This window comes from Protomyctophum bolini (assembly GCF_963924005.1).
Source record: "Protomyctophum bolini genome assembly, chromosome: 3".
Classification (NCBI taxonomy): domain Eukaryota; kingdom Metazoa; phylum Chordata; class Actinopteri; order Myctophiformes; family Myctophidae; genus Protomyctophum; species Protomyctophum bolini.
In genome coordinates this window covers 34414565-34431939 of record NC_137864.1, presented here as the reverse complement: position 1 = coordinate 34431939, position 17375 = coordinate 34414565, and the positions used below count along the sequence as shown (strand labels likewise).

Sequence of the window (17375 nt, the reverse complement as noted above, 5' to 3'; positions counted from 1 at the left end):
CTGTGGTACGATAAAGTACCTCTTCATGTGTATTAATACATGCAGTATGCTGTGCAGGTGAAGCTGTGGTACGATAAAGTACCTCTTCATGTGTATTAATACATGCAGTATGCTGTGCAGGTGAAGCTGTGGTACGATAAAGTACCTCTTCATGTGTATTAATACATGCAGTATGCTGTGCAGGTGAAGCTGTGGTACGATAAAGTACCTCTTCATGTGTATTAATACATGCAGTATGCTGTGCAGGTGAAGCTGTGGTACGATAAAGTGGGCCATCAGCTTATCGTCAATGTCCTTCAAGCCATAGACCTGCCTCCGCGAACAGACGGCCGACCACGCAACCCCTATGTCAAGATGTATTTCCTGCCTGACCGGAGGTAGGACTGGTGGTGGTTTATCGACCAAACAATGTATTTTTTCTTATCTTACAGTTTTAATTGGGATAATGACAACTGTTTTCTGTGGTTAAAGTATACGTGTCCTCTGTCCTAGTGATAAGAGCAAGCGACGGACCAAGACGGTGAAGAAAAGCATGGAACCCAAGTGGAACCAGACCTTCCTTTACTCCCACGTGCACCGCCGTGACTTCAGAGAGCGCATGTTGGAGATCACTGTCTGGGACCAGCCCAGGGTGCAGGAGGAGGAGAGCCACTTCCTGGGGGAGGTAGGGAGACCGTAGCAGTGTTGAGCATAGATATAAAAAAAATGTATGCCTCATTGGCTGCTGCAGTTCGTTGGAGCGATGTGTGTTGACGGGAGGGCGGAACTCGCGGAATAATTTACACTGGAAGAGTGTACGGCACACTACGTCACGCTTCCACTCAAGTGACTACTGGCCAATCACAGCTTTTCCGGGACTTATCAGACCCGAACATGCTCTCTGTGACGCACACTCATGCTTCGCAAGGAATCTCAGGAATTTCTTGCCCTCCCTTGAGAACATGCCAGAGCCGAAAAGGGCATCTACCTTTATATGTCTATGGTGTTGAGTTTGTCGACTGAAACTATGACGAAAAAAATTCGTCGACTACCTTTATTTCACTGACAAAAACTAAGTGAAAACTAAATAAAAACGGAGCTATGATGACTCAAATTAAGACTAAATATTAGGGGTGGCAAAAAAAAACGAATTGCGATTCTAATTAAAAAAAAAAATTACAGTTGGTTACAGTTACAGGAGTTTTCACTATATGGTGTTTGATATGAAATGTAAGCTTAGCTTACCATAAACACAGTAAACATTATCATGTCTTCAGTCATATTCATGTGACTCCAGTCACTTCAGTTCAGCACAGCTGAGGTGTGTGTACGTGTGTGTGTGTACGTGTGTGCGTGCGTGCGTGCGTGCGTGCATGCGTGCGTGTGTGGTGTGTGAGTGTCACTGTCCAGCTAGCCTGGTGTCCACCTATGGTTTCTATGACATAGGCAGCTCCCAGCAGGATGGTGGGCGACATGAGACTAATTAATTAGAGCGATAGAGAGAGAGAGGAGTGTGTATGTGTGTGCGTCAATTTAACAAAGGTGCAGACGATCAGAAATAAGCAGAGAGTGATCAACGTTTGCGCTACAATATGCCGTATTGACTGGTTTTGTTTTTCACAATCGCATACTGGCGCCCCTCACTTCACATGTGAGTGTGATTTTTCTCTTTCTGTCAGATCCTCATCGAGTTGGAGACTGCCTTGCTGGACGACATTCCTCACTGGTATAAGCTCCAGACCCATGATGTGTCCTCTCTACCTCTGCCCCAGCCCTCGCCGTACCTCCCACGCAGACACGTGCACGCAGACAGCCCCAGCAAGAAACTACAGAGTATGTTTGTGCGCGCACACGTGCACACACTTGTGTGTGTACGTGTGTGTGTGTGTGTGTGTGTGTGTGTGTGTGTGTGTGTGTGTGTGTGTGTGTGTGCGCGCGTGTGTGTGACGTGTGTGAGTGTGTGTGTGTGTGTGTGTGTGCAGGTTTATGTGCTTGTTTACGGAGACCTCATTACAGACAAATTCTCCGCTATGCCTTATTAAACTTTCTTATCTCCCTGTGTAAGTTCAGTCCCCAGCAGAACCCCTCAACCTCACCATCTACACTGGTCTGTGTGTGTGTGTGTGTGTGTGTGTGTGTGTGTGTGTGTGTGTGTGTGTGTGTGCACGCGTGTGGTTGTCATTGAGCAGGGTCGCATCGCATCATTGATACTGAGTTTGATGATGCTTTAACAGTAGAGACAAAAGGTGGGTGGGGGGCGTGGCTATTGAACATCACCTTTTAGTAGGTGCCCAGCACTGGTTGAGAAAGTACAGGCAGCACACACATGCACGCACGCACACCTGCACGCACACACACACACACACACACACACACGCACGCGCACGCACGCACGCACGCACTCACACACATACTGTTTCTCTCTATCCTTCCAACCTCTTCCTGGACTCAACATCATACCTCACACCGCTTGTGATAAATTACACACCCAATTTAAAACAATTAATCTTGTGAAACAACTGTATGCTGCTGTGTCAGCTAAATCCACAACAGGGTTTTGCTGCTAGTCATCGAAAAGCTGCCATATTGGACTGAATTCAAATTGTGTGCTGCTGTGTGTATAGTATACTTACACCCCTGGTGGTCACTCACCCTATAAGTGTCCATGCTCTTTCTCCTCCTCTGCTGGGCTGCACAAATAGTAGAGTTGTATGCCGTGCTGGGTTCTCAACGTCGGGTCCTGGGCCCACCAGGGGGTCCAAATGGACCCTTGCAGGTCTGTGACTCTGAGATCGTACAAACTCTCGGAGTGAGGATTTCAGTGTAGATTGGGGGTTCCTAAAGTTCTATTTGTCCAATCGCAAGGTCTGTACACACTAAACTAATTTAGAGTGCTGTTTGTGCTATGAGTTACGTGCACACTGAGCGCCATTATAACAAGGCAGTGAAGTGGCATAATAATGTTTTTTTTTGGCAGGAATACATTCATAAAACCTGCATGAATGGAGGCATCACCAAACCCAAAGGTTTGATGCGAAACGATCGCGACGCATTTTCGTATATTGTTGATTCGCTTCGCTTCTGGCGTGCAATGACCTTCAGAGTTACAGACCCGTAACGTGTCCCATTTGGACCCCTGGTGGGCCCCCGGCCAGACATTGACAAACAGTGATGTATACAGTAGAAGCACTGGAAGCACACAGTGTCTATGTGCATGGTAGACTGTAGAAAACCCACTGCCATTCCACTAGAAACGCTTCATTTATAGTCCGTCGCACCACCATGAGCCCGAAATGGCAGGTGTATTAGCAGAGCTTCTAAATCTGCTATTTTAGGTGCTCAACGCCATTGTATTGCGGTGGAGTATAAATCGGGCTCAGCTCTCGTGCTATTATCCTGCATGCCATACCATAGATAGAAATGACTTGCTGAGCGCCCTGTTGGCGTGGTAGGAAAGTAACCACCGCAGTGGCTGGGGGTTCTTATCCATCGTGGGGCATCTGGCTTTGCCCAGCATTGCAAGGGGCGCGAGGGGGGGGGGGGGGGGGGGATTTATACACATGCTCCTACGGGCGTGGCTGGCCCTTTCAGAAGGGAGTGTTGTGCGGGAGGAGTAGGACGGAGGCTCTACGTCCTCCCGGTGGGGGCTCCTTACTGACAGGTGAGTCAGTCTAGGACACAAGAGCAGTGACAACACACAAATGTGTGCGAGGAGGAATTAATCGGCATAGCGACTAAATTGGGGCAAAAACGGGGTAAAAAGGAAAAGAAAACAAGAAAGAAATTGTTGTAGGGCTACTTGAAGGACACTGCTATCACTGCTTTTGGTGCTAGCCCGTGCTAGTGCTATCCTCTGATTGCTTTCAGTTCAACAGTGTCCTGGCCTGGGTCAAATGACAATGAATGCCAGGTAGTCTAAAATTAACACTTTTCTGTATGTGACAGCAAAGCTATACCTGTGACTCAGAAATTGTCCTGATGCAGTAAACCAAAACAATTTGGCGATCCATTACAATAAAAATAAATCATCTTTTGACCTATAGGTCTAATGGACACCATTATGTGGAAATAGTCAGCTACCTGGGCTAGCATTTCTAGATAGCTAGCATATATCTAGCCCATAATCTGGCTGAATATTTGCTTGTGTAAAACATCCTGTAGTGATGTTCCACAGTTGAACAGAGAATGCAGCAGGTGTTGGCTGGCATCTACACTGGCACACTGTTAGCCCTGGCACTGCACCACTAGCATGAACAACTAACTGGCCAGTGGTGGACAAAGTACTAATGTTTTACTTAAGTAAAAGTAGTCATTCCACAAAGTAAAAATATGTTGATCAAGTAAAAGTCCTGTAGTCAAAAGTAGCATAAAAGTAGGCATAGAGTAGAAAAGGTACTCATAATGCAGAATGTCTATTTCAGAATCATATATATATCTTGTTGTTGGACAATAATTACAAATTATTAATCACTTAGCTCTATTTTATAAATAGCTGATCTTAAAGCTCATCTGCTATTTTAAATGTTTTATAATTATTTTTTATTCATAATTTGATTAGATAATCTAAATCTGAAACGTAACAATAGCAACAAAAGTCGTCAGATAAACATAGTAAAGTACAAAAGTGCAAAACTTGCCTCTGAGATGTAGTGCAGTAGAAGTTTAAAGTATAAGCCAATTGGAATGCCACAGTAAAGTAAAAGTGCCTCGAAACTGTACTTCAGTACAGTACTTGAGTAAATAGTTATTACTCTCCACCACTGCTCACAACTGGCACACACCCGTAGTGAAGCACACACAACAACTAATACTGTACCTGCATGTGTGCATGCATGTGTGCGTGCTTGTGTGTGTGTATGTGTGTGCTTTTGTGTGCGTGCTTTTTGTGTGTGTGTGTGTGTGTGTGTGTGTGTGTGTGTGTGTGCGTGCGTGCGTGCGTGACCTATGTGTGGGTGCGTAGATGCAGAGCGTAACTCCAGGGAGAGAGAGCGCAGCAGCACGCTGGCTGTCCCAGAGCAGGAGCGGGCCGCCCAGCTTCGCTCCCGCTCCGTGTCCCCGCACAGAGAGGACTCGTGCCGCTCCCGCTCCAGGCCCGCCCACGTCCCCATGCAGAGGTTGGTGTCGTCATCATCCCATCCCATGAGACACACTCACGCACGCACGCACACACACACACACACACACACACACACACACACGCTCGCACACACACACACACACACACACACAAACACACACACACACGTTTATTCGTCTCAACTTCAACTTCAACGTTTAAATATGGAGATACAAGGTTTCGATTCACTATTCACTGCTTAGAAAACCAACCCTGATACTGATACCAAAATTACAGACAGCTTTGTTTTAGCCCATCCATTGAATTCAGACGTCACCAGACATATCAGTATCTCTGATCGTCTGGCCAGACGTAACTCGATAAACATGTAGAATCTTGAATCACACAAACGCTGTGTTGATACTGATAAAATAATTAAGATTGCATTGCATTCCATTGCATGCTGAAGTCAATGGAATGAATGCACTGTATGTGCATACTGTGTTCACATTAATGAAGGCTGCTTTCATATAGTATCTAATCAAAACCCTAACCCTGTTAAAATAATGCTGTATCATCATCATCATCACCTTTATTTATACTCGGAAATACAGTTGAGGGCAAGCCCTCATTTTCAATGTAGCCGAGGTTACAATACACAAAATACAGTAAAAAAACAATACATGAAACAACATTATAAATCAGGATAAATTACAAAGGAACTTTATACAGAACAACCATCAGAAAAATAGATCAATTGAAGCAGGAGCAATCACGGTGAAAAATGTTCTGGAGCATTCCTGTGAACTGACCGAAGGATCGCAGGGGGCTCAGTTTTAAAGAACATTGGAGTTCATTCCACGAAGTTGGGCCATTGACAGGCCCAACTTCAAGTGTGCTTGAGCTAGAATCTCTGTTTAATGTGGAATGGTGTTGACTTGGTTATTAGTCTGAAATGGTTTGGTTGGAAGCTTTGATGCTGGGATCAAGTGTGTGCCAGCTAGCATTGTTTATTTGTTTATTATTCTGTTTTTCTCACTTTGTCCTGCCTGTGAGTGTGTGTGTGTGTGTGTGTGTGTGTGTGTGTGTGTGTGTGTGTGTGTGTGTGTGTGTGTGTGTGTGCGTGCGTGCGTGCGCACGTGCGCGTGCTTATGCAGACATCATTATAGACAAAATTCTCCATTTTGCCTTATTGAACTTTCGTACCTCCCTGTGCATATACAGGTATCTACGGTACATTATACAATTATATTGTGGAAAAGTTAACTTTTGTCCGTAATGTGATTATTTTGATTTGAACAAAAACAGCTTGCAATTTTCACTTTTCGAATTATTTTATGGAAAAACAACTTTACTCTTCCTGATATAATTATTTTTGTAGATGTATACACCTTGCGTGCGTCCGTGCCTGAGTGCGTGCCTGAGTGCGTGCGTGCCTGCGTGTGCGTTTGGATCCTTGGTGTAACATTGACTTCTGGATTTACCAGGAGTCTGGACGAGATCCACCAGAACAACCACCACTCCCAATCTCCCTCCTCCCGGTACCATGACTCCCATCTGGAGCACCAGCGGTCCGGTGACTCCGACTATGAATACTCAGAGGACAGGTAACCTCATTTCCATGACTCTACTGGGGATCCTCACCTAGGGGGCGCTATGGGAAGAATGGTTGTGGAGCAGGGCCACAGTGTCTCTTGTTACGCCCAAAGGACCGAGTGACAATTTAACGCTTATTTCTGTACATTCTCATTTAATAGAGTCACGTCATGGTAGTTGACATGAGGCCACTCAGGAAAGCAAGAGGCCGCTCAGGTAGTTCAATGGTAAAGTTCATGCCCACCAACACAAAGTCTGTGGGTTGGAATCCACTGTGTTGCATGTGGTTTTGTTGAGCGTCTGGGGCGGCACCTGTCACTAGGGACCACCTGTCACTAGGGACCATCTGTCACTAGGGACCATCTGTCACTAGGGACCACCTGTCACTAGGGACCATCTGTCACTAGGGACCATCTGTCACTAGGGACCACCTGTCACTAGGGACCATCTGTCACTAGGGACCACCTGTCACTAGGGACCATCTGTCACTAGGGACCACCTGTCACTAGGGACCATCTGTCACTAGGGACCACCTGTCACTAGGGACCATCTGTCACTAGGGACCATCTGTCACTAGGGACCATCTGTCACTAGGGACCACCTGTCACTAGGGACCATCTGTCACTAGGGACCATCTGTCACTAGGGACCACCTGTCACTAGGGACCATCTGTCACTAGGGACCATCTGTCACTAGGGACCACCTGTCACTAGGGACCACCTGTCACTAGGGACCACCTGTCACTAGGGACCATCTGTCACTAGGGACCACCTGTCACTAGGGACCATCTGTCACTAGGGACCACCTGTCACTAGGGACCATCTGTCACTAGGGACCATCTGTCACTAGGGACCACCTGTCACTAGGGACCACCTGTCACTAGGGACCACCTGTCACTAGGGACCACCTGTCACTAGGGACCATCTGTCACTAGGGACCACCTGTCACTATAGGGACCATCTGTCACTAGGGACCACCTGTCACTATAGGGACCATCTGTCACTAGGGACCACCTGTCACTATAGGGACCATCTGTCACTAGGGACCACCTGTCACTAGGGACCACCTGTCACTATAGGGACCACCTGTCACTAGGGACCATCTGTCACTAGGGACCACCTGTCACTATAGGGACCATCTGTCACTAGGGACCACCTGTCACTAGGGACCACCTGTCACTATAGGGACCATCTGTCACTAGGGACCACCTGTCACTATAGGGACCATCTGTCACTAGGGACCACCTGTCACTAGGGACCACCTGTCACTAGGGACCACCTGTCACTAGGGACCACCTGTCACTAGGGACCATCTGTCACTAGGGACCACCTGTCACTATAGGGACCACCTGTCACTATAGGGACCACCTGTCACTATAGGGACCACCTGTCACTAGGGACCACCTGTCACTAGGGACCACCTGTCACTATAGGGACCACCTGTCACTAGGGACCACCTGTCACTATAGGGACCACCTGTCACTATAGGGACCACCTGTCACTATAGGGACCACCTGTCACTAGGGACCATCTGTCACTATAGGGACCACCTGTCACTATAGGGACCACCTGTCACTATAGGGACCACCTGTCACTAGGGACCACCTGTCACTAGGGACCACCTGTCACTTTAGGGACCACCTGTCACTAGCACTCTGGAGCGTTTTTGGGGCGGGAGGAGTAGAATGGAGGCTCCACGTGTCCTCCCAGTATAGGGCTCCTCACTGGCAGATGAGCCAATAGGATACAACACACTGAAATGTGTGAAGGGAGGAGTCAATTGGCATAACGACTAAAATTGTGGGGATAAAAGGGTAAAAAGGCAGAAACAAACAAACAAACAAAACACAGTGAAATAGAAAAGGCTAACTGGACATCTTGTCCTCAACTAGGCTTCAGTGAGAATTAAAGCAGAAAACTGTATGTATAACACATATATACATTTATGTTTTGTTTGTTATGTTTTATTTTCATGTATATATACTGTATATGTATTTATGTTTTCTCACAGCTTTAAACTGGTGCTGGGCTATGATTTGTCATTGGTATTTCCTTTAGGATGGTCATAAGATATTTATGATATTTCTGAAAGGTTGAGTCTTTTGAGAGAGTATTGTGAGGCCGTAGTACTAATTCCCTACTAATACTACTAACTGTCTGATTTATTAGACCTATCTCATTCTCTAATACTGAATGCTGATTTGATTGAAATCTCAGAATTATGATTTCCTGATTTCTCTCATTCATCATAATCCCACTTGCTTGTCTGAGTTGTCATCCTCTTCTGTTTTATTTTTTATTTTTTTTGGGTTTGTTTTTGATTGTTTAACCCATCGTCATGGTGACAGTGAGGTCCTGGAGATCCACAGGTCTGTCCGGGGCGGGAGTGCCGAGTGCCTGCACACAAACAGGTAAAAAAAGAAAAACAACCACCAATCACTGTTATTTTTAGCCTATTTGCCATTTTATCATCCATCCTCATTCTACTTCAGTAACTCCACATGTAACACTCTCAATGTCGTAACTGAACATATTGTCGTTTACATTAATTGTTAAAGCTGCTCTTAAGTGAAGTTGTGGAGTAGCTTGTGCCTGCGTCTGCATAAACCGAAGGTTTAAAGGGTCATGTCATGTTTCGCACGCCAAGTGACATACAGTGCTGTCAGTCCAGTGTACATACTGTATACCCAAAGGGCGGAGACAGAGTTGTCGCTCAGTCAACTCACCACTGTCTCATGAAAACACACACACGTGCATGCACTCACACGCTTGCACGCACACTCACACACACGTACGCACGCTTGCACATGCATGCACGCACACACGCACGCACGCACGCATGCACATACGCACGCATGCACGCACGCAAGCAACGCACGCACACACACACAGACACACACACACACACACACACACACACACACACACAGCTCTGATCAACCGCATCTGAGGATTACACAAGCGTTCACAAGGCACATCACTGAATTTTGTTTTCCATGGATGTGTGTATTCATGGCATCTTGTGTGTTTCCTCACTTTGTCTCTTCTGTTCCTTTGACGTGCATGATGTGTCCTACTCTACCAGGGGTGTAGGTAGACACAGCAACAACACACTGCCCCCCAAAATGCCCCTGTTAGTAAACGGTATCCATAAAGACATGTACAGGTAAGCCTATTTAGAAAACAAGCACATTAGAAACGAGCATTGATCCTTTTCTGCCCTCACCAGTGGTGGAAAATGTACTCACATTATTTACTTAAGTAAATATGTAACAGCTCTGTTAACTGTAAAAGGCCGGAATTCAAAAATTACTTGAGTAAAAGTACAAAAAGTATTGGACCAAATTTACTTAAAGTACCAAAAGTACTCATTATGCAGAATGTCCCGTTTTAGGTTTTTAAATGTATAAAAATCTTTTGAAAATAGCCGATCTACAAGTTCACAATGCGTCACGATGCGACACAGCTTGTAGATCTGCTATTTTCAAATGGCCGAAATGGAGTGGGTAATGTATGTTTTGTAATAATAATCAAAATCTACAAAGTAAGTCGTAACGTAGTAACGGAGTAAAAGTATTGGAAATTGGAAATACTCAAAATGTTAGTAACTATGTTAGTAAGTAATGTTTAGTAACTTGTACTTGAGTAAATGTACTTAGTTTCTTTCCACCACTGGCCCTCACCCAGTTTTCCCTGCAGCAGTGGTTCTCAAAGTGGGGTCCAGGCAGGGACCCTCAGGGTTCCTCCTCCATGGGGTTTCAAATGGACCCCTTCAGGTCTGTAACTCTGAGAGCCACTGCCCTACCTACTGTACCGTATGTTGGCCATTACATTGAACCCATGTTCTATCCATGTAACCAAGGCCCAAGTATCTCCCAGAGGCTTTTGCTGTGGTCTAACTGTGTTGCTAAGTTCCATATTGTCCTGGTGGTGCTGCCTTGACTAACCAACCGACCATTATCCCCTTATCTCATGTGTTCCTCCAACATGCTAATGTAATGTTTATCCTAGTGTCATAATTTGCGCCAAAACACAGCAGAGCGTAATGTTGTTACGGTAGGTTAGCGTTGTCGTTTTCCTCGTCTCTGGCAGACACATTAGAGAAGCTGAGTACAGACGCGTCATCGTTATCAGCTAGATTTAAAGCCTTGTTCCTTGTTGCGTAGCCACTAGACAGACAGAACAGACCTAATGCATCACATGAGCTATTACTGTATTTCATTGTACTGTAATACTCTAATCCACTGTCCAGCACTCGGCTAGATACATACTTTATTCTCTAGAGAGCTCCGATGGTTTCTCCACCACGTGAGGTCCCAGCAGCTTTAGAGCTTCAGATTGCGTTATATAATCAGCATTACATCTAATCTCCCTAGGTCCAGATGTAACATGTTGTGGGGTTGAGCCACGCAGAGAGGAAAGAGGATATACTATACTACTATAATATTATGTCATGAATTCAGTAGTTCACACGGAGGATACTAATACTGTAATTTTGATTTAGGACATACAGTACATGTATGTTCAGTGTCACATACATTAAGATTAAGTGACACAGCTGGTTTTCATGATCAAATGTGCAAGGCTGAGCTGTGCCTGGGTTTGTTACTGTAGATGTCTGATGTTCAGAAAATACAACCTGAACTGTCTGTCCGCACGTTGTATTTAACTTTATGTGAGTTTGTTTAAAATCCCCCACTTCTTGGAGTCCTAGTTAAAGGGGGAACTTTAACGTATAGTGTCACCTACGTAATACGTATAGTGTCAAGATGAATGTTGAGGGATCCCATTGCATTGCTTTTCCTTATTTTATACCACCACAACATGCAATCCCTGTTTCTTCCTTGGTTTTGCCATTCCTGGGCCTGTATTTTAAATGTATTTATATCCTAACAAAATTTATTTTGCACGTTACTTTATTTTTATTTGTCGCTCACATTTGATGTTTTTCTCTTGGTTTCCTGCATGCATGTCCCTACTGCCTGGCAGTTCCACCCTTCCTGCATGTCTAAAGAGCAAGCCTCCCTGTAAGCAGGAAACGTGCAACAGCATGCCTCGTAATGTCCTAACGCAGCGAGTGCTCAGATTCACTGACGAAGTTACAGCTAGGTAAGAGTGGAACACACAACCCTGATTTATACTTGTGCCAAAATGACCGGATCTACAAAGCTCACCGCACATCGCGACGCATTGTGAGCTTATTGACTGGCAATCTTTGACACGCAGCAAAGTGTAAATTAAGCATTCTGAAACGGTTAGTCCCAATACTATTTGGGTCACTATCCAATAATAATTCTGATTGGCTGGTTTCTGATTAGACCACGTAGTAGATCACACGATGATCTACACCAGTATCAGTTTATATCAATCCCAGGTGCATGGGTTACAGTGATCCAGCATATCTGTAGCTGAACTATAGGGAAGGGAAGCGCTTGATTTCCATACAAACCCTGGCCATGTGGGCTTCTAAGCACCGCCCGCACACATAGCATGGAGTGACTCCGGCCCGGGCGGCACTTGTAAACACACAAGTGCCCCTATTCCCTCGTCACTCAGAGCTGTTCGCTAAGTAGCTATGCTAGGTGTTTTGATGTGATGTTCAAATCTGGATTAAAAAATGTATGAATTTCTATTGAATATGTTAGTTACCATGAGATTGACCTAACACATACGTTTTGTTTCTCTATGTATTTGTTTGGCAAACGCTTACAACATAACACAAAGCCTGACTGGACTCAGTGGACTGGCTGAGAAAACAAGGAAGTGTCTCTACTTTCTAGTATTACTACTTTCTCTAGTGAATAATTAAGAACTATTGAAGAACTATGATTTTCATGTTGCCATGTTTGTAACCGTTTTAGAACAGCAATAAGCCATGGGAGGTCCGAGGTTACCTTGTATTTTATAATGTCTGAGAGGGTTGGAGGCACTCGACTAGGTCTCGCCCTGTGCGAGGCTATTTCACATACGTACAACTGCCGGTGCGCTGATCGCACATGCGTTCATTCACTGATTCATTCACTTGATTTTTGATTTGGTGTAGCGGGAGGGTCCTCGGAGAGGTTGATTCAGGCACTGCTTGTGGCACGCACGCACGCACACACACACACACACACACACACACAGGGACACAAATATTTTAGGTGCAGTAAAGGTTACATTCACAAAATCATTGTATCATGTCCTCATGATACAACACATGTCATTCATGTGCACTGGCAACTGCACACTATCAAACAAAGATTTCACTGTTACATGCTACATGCTACATTTAGCCTGTGTGCAGCAGCGTGTGCCTTGTCATCATGCGATGGCATGAAGTCAGCCGTTTGTTAACCAATAAGGCAACAGTGAAAACACATGCAGTAAACAGCTGTCTGCCCACCCACCACTGCACTGTGGAGAGCAGTAGGAAGTTTGACCATACGGAACTAACGGAAGATAACAAAGGGCTACATGATGAAAGTGCTACTCCTCTCCTCTCTTTGTCATCTCACTCACTCACACACACACACAAATTCATACGCATACATGTGTGTGCGCGTAAACACACGCATGCATGCATGCACGCACGCACACACACACACACACACACACACACACACACACACACACACACACACACACACACACACACTCTTCTCTCTTTTTCTCTTGTTTGTCCATCAGAGTTGATGATGACCATGGCACGTATCAATTTGTTAACTTTTGGTGAGTGCACAAATGACTTGGCTTTGCGCTGTTGTCTCTTCAACATGGCACAGGATCTTCTTTCTTCTCCTGGCCGGTCGGTCCTTGGCTAAGTGTTCCCAGTGGTTCAGGTCCATCTTAAAGCCACACATGGCCAGTCCATCTCAGCCACTGCAAGCAAGATGGGGATGCTGGGCAAATTGGCCTTGCTGAGGACTTGTGTCAGGAACTTTGTCCTGCCATTTGTCCTCTTAGACAGCTCAGATGGAGATGGTTCAATTTTCTGGCATGACGCTGTTTGTCCAGGTTTCACACCCATACAAAATAGTTGGTAGTACGACAGCCTGGTAGACCTTCAGTTTTGTCCCCTGCACACACACACACACACACACACACACACGACCACTCACACGACCACACGTACATGCACATGCACACATACACGATTACACGCACACATACACACACACACACACACACACACACACACAGCATACAGTCATGCACAAGTGGTCTGTTCACCCACTTAGATCTGGTTCCCATGGCAACTCGACAACCAACTCGTTCTAGTCCATTTGAGTGGACTAGAACTGTGCGGCTGCGAGGACGGACTGGCTGTGATGAAGGAGACGGAGCAGCCAGACTCCAGAGCCCTGATGAGCGAAGCCTTTGTCGTACGACCATGCTCGCTCAAAATATTTGATTTGGCGTTTTTCTTAACTTGAAGTTGAGTTATTTTCAAAAGAATTGTTTTTGCGTAGCATGTTCTTTACTTTATTATTGTTATTTTCAAAATAATAAAGTTACGTTATTTTTGGCAAGCGACGCAATAGCCTACAACAAAGTGTGAATTTGGCTTTATACTACCTTGTCTGATGGCCTTCTTCATTTTCTCTTTTCTCCCTCCCCTACCCCCTTACCTCTTATGTCATCCTCCCCTTCTTCTTCCCTCCTCATCTTCCTCCTTTTTTTTTTTACAATTCCCCCTTTTCTTTCACCCTCTGCTCTCTCTTCCTCTGCTACCTAATCTATTATCCTCCACCTTTGCATCCCCCCCCCCCCCTCCGGTCTCTCTCTCTCTCTCTCTCTCTCTCTCTCTCTCTGACTCCCTCCCCTGCAGTGACCTGCAGCCATCATTGGACAGAGTGAGGAGTGCCAGCACCACCTGCCTGAGACCAGACAACAACTTCCATTCTCCCGACAGAGACAGGTATACCTCACATTCCATGAGTTCATCATTTGGCCAGGATTGAACTATAACAGAGATGGTGTAAGCCGCTTTAAGCACAATGAGACAAGCACTCACATACACATATATCTGCAGGCACATAGAGACGTACTGTACATGTCAAGGCATTCCAAAGAATGGAATATGTCAAAAGTTTGAAGTCAAAATATTATTATTTTGAAACCTCGGCCAAAGTCCATGCAAACCATGTGTGGACTCAACGTGGTCTGGTCTGTCTGGACTTATAGCGGTTAGGTCTGTATGCCATTACAGTAAACTAACCTTAACCCTAGCTAGCGTTCTAGGACCACAATGGAAACAAGTCACCAGGACAACACAATCTGTGTTATTCTTTTTTGCGTTAATGTCCGACTGTACCTCCTGCTATTTACCAAAATCACAAACGACATCCAGCCTCTCATATCACAATACCAATATATCAATTGCCCCGAAACTCTACTTCATACCCTGGACTTTCCCCAATATTCACCATCTACTTTTGCTGGTTTTCCTGACTGGGCACGCTACCGTACCCCTGCCTGGCCTACCCATACCTCCAGGTCCTCCAACTCTTTGCCCCGCAAGAGATCCCCAAGTCCCAGGATCTTAGTAGATCATGCCTCCTCTGAGGAAGACAGGTACCCCCCCCCCCCCTTTTTGTGTCACCCCTTGGAGCCTGTGCCTCCACTAACACGCTACTATGTTCCAGTGGTCATTTTCCTGTAGTGTAGAGCAGTGGTTCCCAAACACTGGGCCGGGACCCATTTGAGGGCCGTGCACACATTTTTATGGGTCACTTTATTTTTGGTTAATTATTATTATTTCAAAACATTTTCAAAAAACATTCCCAAAAAAACAAAAACAAATCATGAATTTTCAGTAATTCCAAAAAGAAATAAAGAAAATCTAAGAAATGTCATAAATTAGAAAACAAATGTTTAAAAAGTAGTGAAAAGGCTGATCTATAAGCTTGTAGATCTGCTATTTTGATTATAGTTTGGGTCCCAAACATCTCCCAAACAAGACACACCACTGGTGTAGAGCAGTGGTTCTCAAACTTTTGTATTTATTTCAAGGACCCCCATTGCAGCGGGTCCATTTGGTTCCATTTGTACACTCTCAGAGTTACATTTGGAACCCCCTCAAGGACCCCTGAGAGTCCCTGCCTGGACCCTGTATTGAGAACCACAGTATAGAGCTTTTCCACTGAGTTATTGTTCTGATCTTGGTTAGTGCTGTGTCTTTCCCCTCTCTCTATTTCTGCTTGTGGCATACCATTGTGTAATAGTTATTTTCTGCGGCTCCTATTCTCGCTGCTATAGGCCTATTTTCCCCTTTCACGAGGAATTATCTCACATTTTTGGGCTGTGTTTGAGAGACAATATTTTTAATGTATATTTTCACACTCAACATTCAACATGTCAGTTTATTTATTATTTTTTATGTTAATCCCTTCCTGTTTATCATCTTCCATTTTGTGTTTTATTACCCCCTCCCCTGTCTGGTGTGGTTCCGGTTTGCCGTAGCAGGCAGCCTGAAAACTCAGACAGGCAAAACTGTCAAAAGGGCAACAAGAAAGGCCTGGAGGGTGACAGGTAAGACCGCATAATCACTCACTCACTCACTCTCATCCCCTCATACACTCATACACCCCCACCACCCTCACTTTCTTCTTCTCTCTTCTCACTAGAGTGACGCTATCCATTCAATTACTGTATTGCTGGCTGTCAAATCTGGCGTATTGATGTTTCCATATTGATTGTTCGCTGAACACCACACAAACTCATGGAAAGAATAACATTTGTAACCACAATCCACAGTTACTTAATGCTGTTGTGTCACAAGGCCTTCGATTAATGTTATCCCTATAGTCTTACAGTTTTTCCTCAATCGCTTGATTGCATTTCTTGAAACTCTAACCTCATCCCTCAAACTCTTAAGAGCAATCACCAAAAACAGTCAAATAATTTAATTTAATAACACTACAACTACACTATACTATGTACCACTAGTGCAAAATAAACTATAACTAGATAAAGTGCCCATCATAGTATTTAGCATACAGTGATTTACCAAATGAAAAACTGCAGTGTCAGGGCCAATTGGAAATGTACATATATAGGCAATTGTGAAGAAAAATATCTGTTTAGACTGGGAAGTCAAAGTGGAATGAGAGTGTTTTGCATTCTGTACAATGAGAAGTAAAAGTGGGTATTGGCCAATTGCTTTTCATGGTGTGGAGTTTGGAGGCACTGCTAAGAGAAGGAGTTTCAAGAAATGTATCCAAATAATTGAGGAAAAACTGTAATTTGTCCTCAAGTTCTATTTGTTTTTCTCTATTTGTTGTCTCCTGAGATTTCCTTAATTCCTAGACTTTCATTGCGTGCATTTTAATTTGCTTTTTTATTATTAGTGTTTATATTTGATTTTACTGCATTCATCGTTTTTTTGTGATTTATTTTCCTTTCGTTGTCTGCCTGTTAACGGCAGCCGTATCCAGCCTACCTCTATCCTTAGAGGCAGTAGAGGGAGAGGCGCCCCGCTGAGAGCCTTTGGTCAGACGGCCCTGGTCGGGTCCTCCCCAAATTCACCACGGCTGGAGAGGTGCATGCTGCTGCCCAACCCTACCCAAACCCATCTCCACCTCGCCCTTTGTGCTGCTGTCTTATCTATGCTGAGTGTTGCTGTCCTATCTATCCTGTCATTTGTAAATCTGAGATTATTTACATGACAGTAATAGGACAATAACTAGGGCGGTGGTTCTAAAACCTTTTCATTTCGAGGACCCCCATAACTCTGAGAGTTACAGACGTATTAGGGTCAATTT

General features: G+C 44.8%; 1 protein-coding gene across 1 annotated transcript in view; it reads left to right on the top strand.

Annotated features, from left to right (window-relative positions):
• The window catches only part of rims1b (regulating synaptic membrane exocytosis 1b), a 58607-nt gene that overhangs the window by 12255 nt on the left and 28977 nt on the right, over window positions 1-17375 (top strand). Inside the window, exons 8-17 of the mRNA XM_080760190.1 lie at window positions 247-377; window positions 493-664; window positions 1659-1812; window positions 4940-5093; window positions 6523-6642; window positions 8979-9041; window positions 9716-9796; window positions 14441-14530; window positions 16075-16143; window positions 17039-17152. Coding sequence (XP_080616316.1) covers window positions 247-377; window positions 493-664; window positions 1659-1812; window positions 4940-5093; window positions 6523-6642; window positions 8979-9041; window positions 9716-9796; window positions 14441-14530; window positions 16075-16143; window positions 17039-17152 — 1148 coding nt within the window. The remainder of the gene's footprint in view (window positions 1-246; window positions 378-492; window positions 665-1658; window positions 1813-4939; window positions 5094-6522; window positions 6643-8978; window positions 9042-9715; window positions 9797-14440; window positions 14531-16074; window positions 16144-17038; window positions 17153-17375) is intronic.